At 45.0% G+C, this 7,891-nt stretch overlaps 1 protein-coding gene across 1 annotated transcript in view; it reads left to right on the plus strand.

The window, feature by feature from the left end:
* Positions 1-7,598, plus strand: part of LOC116185599 — a 50,740-nt gene extending 43,142 nt beyond the window's left edge. Inside the window, exon 2 of the mRNA XM_031510333.1 lies at positions 7,303-7,598. Coding sequence (XP_031366193.1) covers positions 7,314-7,571 — 258 coding nt within the window. The 5' untranslated portion in view covers positions 7,303-7,313 and the 3' untranslated portion in view covers positions 7,572-7,598. The remainder of the gene's footprint in view (positions 1-7,302) is intronic.
* The last annotated feature ends 293 nt before the right edge of the window (positions 7,599-7,891 follow it).

Below are 7,891 nucleotides of genomic sequence, written 5' to 3' on the forward strand. Positions count from 1 at the left end.
TTATAACATGTGTACGAATGATTACGAGGCTGCGTAACTATACGTTTGCCCGTCGCTGGCGCGATAAGTCATCGCAGCGCAGCGCTCCGGCAATTCCCCCCACCCTCGTATCTCGTACGTACGACGCTTTTCCTTCGGGGTGGACGCGTGGCTCCTCCATCGGGCTGGCTCGATCCTCGATGCGAAGGTTATTGGGTTTAATTTAATTGGTGCGCCACGATCGTCACGACCGATACAATGGATCCGATAAGGCAAGATAAGGGAAATGGCTCGATAACAATCGTGGACCACCAACGCGAAAATCTGCGCGCCCCCCTCCTTTTTCATCATTGTAAGCTTCTATAGGCCTAGGCCACCAGTCACGGTCCGACGAGTGGCTTAAGCGTTTTGCTTCTCGCTCCCGTTTTTTCGATGCCCCTTTCGATATATTTTATATCGAGAGCGCACGTTTAATGAAAAACGTAAAAGGAAAGGGTTACCGGAAAATTTTATTCGACGCGTAAAATGTTTCGAGGAATTCAAATCCCTCTTCTTCGATGGATTTTATATCGAAGGATAAAGAAGGATGATACGAACGAGCGTCTTGTACATTGCGAAAAGAGGAATAGAGATGAAAGAATAGCAGTTTAAATTGAGACGTTGTTGATCGTGTATTGAGTTACTAGGTTTCGCGAACCTCTTTTCATTTCGCCTCGTTGCTCTCTTATTATCTCTGTGTTTATCTCTTTTATTACGTCGATTGTTATTTTTCCAACAATTTAATTATTATAATTATACTTATTCGTTCAAATTCCTCTATCTTCCAACCGGATGATAATATTTTTATTCCTTTCTCACATTTTTTTACACGAAACTATTCGCGATTGACTTGTGTTACAAGATATATAGGAGCATAATTTTGCATTATTTTGTATCGACGATATATTTCAACGTAGCGCGACTACGTCGTCCTCATTAATTATCTCTTTATCTTGGATATTTCGCCTTACACGATCCAGCGGATGTCGAGTAACGTATACCGGTAACGCGAGAATTCGTAGGAGCGTGTGCAAACGTGTTTTACGCGTTCGATCGATAAACCGATAAACGGCACGTTTCTCGGGTGTTAATTGCAACGATTAACCAGCCGGGGTGTACGCGAATCGTGGTGTCGGAATTCAGAGAGATCTCTTTCCTCCCTGCACTTGAAAGAAATGGAATTTCGCGAAACAGGAACAGGCTCGCTTCTCCGATTCGGTCACTTAGTCAAAGTTGGTTGGATACGAAGCTCGCTCGTGATGGTCAAAGATATATCTCGGTGTTTCGAAAGAAAGGAAAGGCTCGCGCGCGATTCGTTGGCTGGATCGTTTGTTCCAGATCTAGAAAAGCTAGGGAACGAGCATACAGCGACACAGTGGCGTAGCTACGCTTCTTTAACGAGAGAGGAAAGCGACGGTTATTTATGCGCGGTGGATCGAACGTTCCGCGTGGAGAGAAAGAAAGAGAGAGAGAGAGAACATTCGTTTCGCGTTTGCCTTAATGTTTCGTTCGCCGGGAGCATGCGCAACGCGCGTTTCACCCATTCGCGGACCAACCGGCTATCTTTCATCGTGCGCTTTTGTATTCTCCCGTTTCCGAGCTGACAATGCTTTCCTTGGAAAATATATGGTAAACAGGCCTCCTCTGCTTTGAATCCAATAGACGGAACGCGGCCAACCGCTACCACCCAGTATTTTACCGCCGATCCCTCACATTTCGATCTCGCAATTTTTTCTTCTTTCCTCTTATTTTTATTCTACTCTTATCTCTTACCATGCTCGCGTGGTAAATAACTCGGGTTCGATTGCCGACGGAGTACGGCACCCGTTCACCCGTTATGAAAAAGTAACTACGCTGAAAATTTCGAATAAACTTATTCTTAAATATATTATTTATTAAAATAATTAATTAAAATACTCGATTCGTTTTCTCATATAATCTCGGCCGTTTGACGTTACAATTATTCGCGATTCTTATTACATTTTAAACCTCGAAATAAATTATCGAAGTATTAACTTTATTCGATAGAACTTGGAGAAATTCGACATCGACATCCGCGTCATTTATATGATCCGAGAAATGATAGGAGAAACGGATCGGAATAATCTGGAATTTCATGAGCAATATACTGTGTCAGATCTGGGCGAACGCGTGGTCGCGTTGTTGGAAAGAGAGGGAGAGGGACGGGGAAGAGAAGGTCGGGCGAGCATGAAAGTCACGCGACCGCGATACACCGGGCCTTCTTTTTGCGGATTCGTTGGTGCACCGGCACGAGCACTCACCACGAGGAGTCTCGAGGACACGAGGGAAAGGGCACGAAAGAGGTGGCTAGGGAAGAAAAGTAGGGGAATGTAGAGGGAGTCCCGTGGAGGCGGGGAAGACGGAATAAGAGCTGAAACACGGGATTTACACGTGTATTTGCTAGTAGCGCGCTAACGTGCATGCACGACCGAGTCGAGTGTTTATGGTAATCCTCGATCAGGGTGGCCTCCTCCTCCTCTTCCTCTTCCTCTTCCTCCTCCTCCTCCTTCTCCTTCTCCTTCTCCCTCTTCTCGCGCTTTTTCTTTCTTACGCCGGATTTTGTATCATCGCCGATCATGCTTTCTTCTCCTAAAAACATATAATAGGTATTCGTGTCTCGATCACGTTCCAATAAATCTAATTATTCTATCCATTTGATTTATAAGAAATTAAGGGCGAAAGTAGTGAATTATTCGAGGTTAATAAAAGTCAACGTTTCTTTCATTTATCGAGAACTTTGCTCCCGGAAAGCTCGACAACACCGCCAAGAATCACGTCCACGTTTATTTGTCAGTTTTGATGGCACGGCTACCGAACGTGTGTATCCACCGATGAATATCCAGTGACGAGGCCTCGACCGGTTTCACCCGCGAAAAATCTCGATTCCTAGGATAATTATTATTACCCGGTCGAGATGATGGGAATGAAAAGAAGGAGCAAAAGAAAGAGGAAGAGGGGGGACAGAAGCGGCGGCGGCATCGCGTAACGAGCTTGACGTGTTGGCGGTCCAATTCAGTTATTCAGTTGAAACGTGGGGAAAGAAAGAAGTTCCTCTCTCGAGGAACAAAGCGACCGACAGACCGAGGGAATCGTCTATTTTTCCTTGAAATCTTCTCTGATCCGCGGCCGATTTAAGGATCGATCGGGAATATTAAAGGGCGAATCGTTGAAATTAATCGCGTACGTTCACGTATCCTCGAAGGAATGCGCCTGGATTTGTTCGTGATGGACGATATCCGGTGATACAGTGGTTCGTGATCGCGACCGACTACAATTACGAAGACTCGTTATCGAAGCTGCCCGACTCGAGCTGGTAAACTATTCTCCCGATTTTATTCCTATTTTTTTTTCCCTTCGATTCCAAAGACTATTTAAAACTTATTTCGTTTGAGAATTCGAATAATTTCCTTGAACTTTTATCGTCAAATTTCAAAATTTCAAATCATGAACATTAAAAAATATATAGATCGAGTGATTCTTTTAGAATTACTTTCTTCCCTTTAAGTTTCAAGACTCGAATGCCTCATCATCGTATCGTTTGCTCTTGTTTCCTTTACCAGGCCTACTGAACTCATTTCCAGCGAACGCATTATCTCTGTAATCACTGTGATCCAGCTGGTAGCTGGTAAGGGGACACCGAAACGAAAGATACACTTGAATCGCGATTCAAAACGCTTCCCTATTCGCGTACGACATTCCATCGCGTACGACAATTACCTCGAGGAGAAGGAGGGAAAGGATCGCGTTACAGTCTCGACTCGTTGCGACTAATTGAGCCATTTCCATCGATTCTGTATTCATGCGTTCCCCGTACGTACAAATAGCTGTAATCTATGGTAATACCATTTGTCTCGGGGAACGATACCCTCTCGCTTCGGAAAATCGACGAACCGTGTGTTTAATTCGTATTTACGAGATCCTTATCCCTCCCAATAAATCGCGCGCCTCGATCCAGTTCTCGATCACTCGCGCCCACGTACTTTTCACAAGTTTCGACGAAACGCTCCTCAATCACGTTTCATATTTTATTCGCGTTCGGATATTTTATAATATCGACCAGAATCAGATCGTCGAAAGAGAGAGTCTTTCCAGAGACGAGGGGGGGGATCGTGCGTTGCTCTACTCGGGACGAGGATGGAGAGGGCAAGGAGTAATTCCACGGTATCGGGTATACGGCGTAAAAACAGTCGTTAGATGATAATAATAATAATAACAATAATAATAATAATAATAATAATGCTAGAACCCGAGAGGAAACTTATTCTAGCTTATTCCACTATTTTTCAATGCTCCCGCTTGATAATATAAATCCGACGTAGGAAATTTCTTTGATATTTTAATCCTAGTATCTAGTTTCGAAAAACGTTTTGAACGCGTATGAAAAACATACCGAGTGTCTAAATATACGTTACGACAGCTTCGAAGCCTCTGTTTCTTGGTTGCATAAAAAGAAAAAAAAAAAAATAAACGAGGAATTTTTGATCATCGCCTGCTTCAAAATCGCTCTCGCGTCATTAACGTCGCGCCCCCCTCACGATATCTCAGTCTTAAGGATCCCCTCCCTCGAGAATCGCATCGCTTCGTTGCAGCACCTGTGCGAACAACGGTTGACATTTATTATCCTGCGAGTACAATGTTAGCATCATCGGCCTCTCCGTTCGGAGAAGGTTTTCGCAAACGCTCGAATCCTCCTTCTCCTCCTCCTCTTCGTAGTTTATAGGTGTAATTACGAGCCTTAAAACTTTTACTCGGCTCGTATCGTGACAGCGAAATTGCAGCACGAGGACGATGATACGATAAGGGTGTTCGGCCCCATAAATCGGCAAGGAGATAAGGGGCAAATCCGTTCGGATGCTTTCTCCTCGCCGCTCTCACCTGCCCCCCTCCTCTCTCTCTCTCTCTCTCTCTCTCGCTCTCTCGCTCTCTCTCTCTCTCTCTCTCTCTCTCGTCTCAACGATCGAGATTATGCTAACGTTTCGATGATTTACACCAGGGCCTCGAGGATTCCACGGGATCCGAGCGTGTCTCGTCCGTTGGACGAATTCGAGGAGTTCGGCCGCACAGGTGTTTCACCTGGACGAGTTATGCGGCGCAGGTGGAAAGTTTTATCCCTCGGACGCGTAATGACTCTATCCGGCCAAGGGAGAGGCTTTCTCTTTCTGTTTCGGGCGGTGGTAATAGTCCGTGACGTTTCACCACGCGAGTTTCACCACGACTATCGGGATACGATATTTTACGGAGCGTGGGGGAGGGAGGGTATGGAGGGACGGTCGATCGTTCGTGCTCCACGCTTTGGCTCGGATACCGGCCACCACCGCGCGTGCTTTGACACGACCAATGTATAGATAATACCGATTTGTTACCGGTAAGCGTGAACACGAGGTTTTATCTAAAGGATACGTTGGGTAAATGTGTTTTATGCAAAAGAGTCGACCCGCATTGCCCTCCCCTCTCCATCTTACCTAACTGGAATTGAGAAAAAAAAAAAAAAAAAAAAGAGAAAAGAGTTAGAGATAAACCTGTTACAACCTCGGCCAAAAATTTTCCTCGAAATTTTACCACGCGATCTAATCGCCACCAACCAAGGGGAACTCGACGAATGTTATATAAATAGAATTTACGATATTGGAACGGGGAATTGGAAATGGAAAGCTTTTGGTTATCCAATTATATCCACTCGTTGATCGGTACGAAAGGAAACAGGCCGGTTTCAGAGAGCGTCTATTCATTTCGTGTCAGAGCAATTAGCGATCGTGATGGGTTAATTGGTCTCGGTTCTCGTTTTCGTCGCGTGACGAGCTACTTGCCCGCTGCATCCAAGCAGAGACATCTCGAAACACGCATCTTTCCGATATAAATGAATAACGAATAATTAAATCGGGTAACTGCGGTACGAGAAAAATATAAGAAATAAAAAAATATACTGGACAAATTTTTATTTCGAACGTTTAAATTAAAACCATAAACGACGGTAATATCGAAGAACGTTTTACGATCGCACGAACACGAACCTATAATCAACGTGTAATTTTAATCGGTTCCCCAAACCGGATATGGATATATTCCACCCAAAACGTCGCATCCGTACAATAGCGATGGAAAAACGGGGAGTTCCAGGAAGGTGGAATGTTCGTGTCGGTTTCGGCGGAGCCGAAGAATAAAGAAGACACGCTCCTTGGACCGGTGAGACCTGCTCTCTCTCGCCCACGATCGCCGATCTTATCTTCGCCCGTATCTCGACCCATTCGCGCCTCCGCCAGCCGCTTTTAATCGCCGCCATCTTTTCGTTTATCCACGATTACTTCGAATCCAATAATTCGATACATCTGCTCGAAACGGAGCAAGTAATCGAAATAGTAGTTTTAATATCGTAATATTGCCTTTCTAAAAAGGGGGGAGCGGGTAATGGAGGATGAAAAAGGGAGGCATCTTCCTTCTGGAAGAAACGGAAAGGAAAAGATAGAGCGGTGGAATAATGTCTCTATTCTCGTTTTCGAGCGGCGCATTCTCGAGCCCGATAATTACACGTTGACCGAAGCGCATTGGGCGCCCTTCAATTAGGCCGGCGAATCAGGCCTGCTGCTTCCACGCCGAAACCTCGACGAAAAACTGTTCCTCCTCGAGGAAGCGAGATCTCGACGATAGCCAAGGATTTTGACAATTCCAATTCGCACCCTCGAAATCTTCTCGACGAGTTGAAATATTCTAAATTTCTCGATGTACGTAAATTGTAGTTCACCTTCGAATCGAAAGTAATAATACGATTTCTTCGCCTTCGACGTCGCGTAATTTGCGCAGGCCGATTTTCCAGAATGCATCGTGCTCTTAATTATCGTCCTTGCGGGCCGTAACCACATCCTTGTCGACGTTCCTTTCGTCGTCCCAAGGATATTTTTTTCGCACGACATCTCCGTTCGTCGCGTGTCGCCCAACGGCGGCGGCGGCGGCCGCCCAACGATGCTCGAAGTTGTTGAAGTTGCGTGTACGGCCGCACGACAGGAACCACATCTCAATTACGAGACTTAATACCAATAAAAAAAAACGATATTGCTCCTTTTGAAGGAGAGGGAAGATTATAGCGCGATACGAAAGGTATTTTCAGTTATCTAATCTAGATTAAGTCCGTGGACGTCGAATTCTTTCCCATCTCGGATCGATGTGACGAAATAATTTTTTTTAACGTATATGTTATATATATATATATATATAAAAGAAAAGAAAAATTGGTAAGAAATGAGGACTGAAACGAACCCGTTCCCGCAGGTGTTTACGAGATGAACGGGTTCGTGGAGGGTGCCACGTTCGAGAGTATCGTGCAATACGTGTTGAAGAACATGAAGATTACCCAAGCGCGCGCCGGCTACCTGGTAATGGAGGTTCTGAAAGCGGGAGTCGCTCTAGGAAGGATCAAGAAAACCCCGTATGGCACTTACGTCCTGATCAACGATAAATCTGCCGCCACGCCTAACATCAAGGAACCGCGATTCAGCGACGACAGCGACTACGACGTGTCGTCGGAAGGAAGCTCGTAACCCAAACTCTTCCTCTCAAAAAACCGAAAGCTACGTCTTATTTTGTATCATTCTCTATGTCTATTAAAATATACCTTGATTCGTCGAATAATCCTCGTGTATGATGATTATCCATCTCCTCGATCGAATAAAATACCCATTGGTATTTATTTTTTTTTTTTAAATCAGCTACGACAAAAGCGACGAACCGTTTTTTCTTTCTTTTCTTTTCCTTTCTTTTGAGACTCGTTCGTGCCCCTTCGCCATTTCTGCCTCCTCTTCGTCTCTGGATTTCGCGGTTGACCGGGCGCCTCGTCAGCAGGGGTCCTACCGAAAACTAA

This window comes from Apis dorsata, unplaced genomic scaffold (genome assembly GCF_000469605.1).
Source record: "Apis dorsata unplaced genomic scaffold, Apis dorsata 1.3 scaffold_221, whole genome shotgun sequence".
Lineage (NCBI taxonomy): Eukaryota > Metazoa > Arthropoda > Insecta > Hymenoptera > Apidae > Apis > Apis dorsata.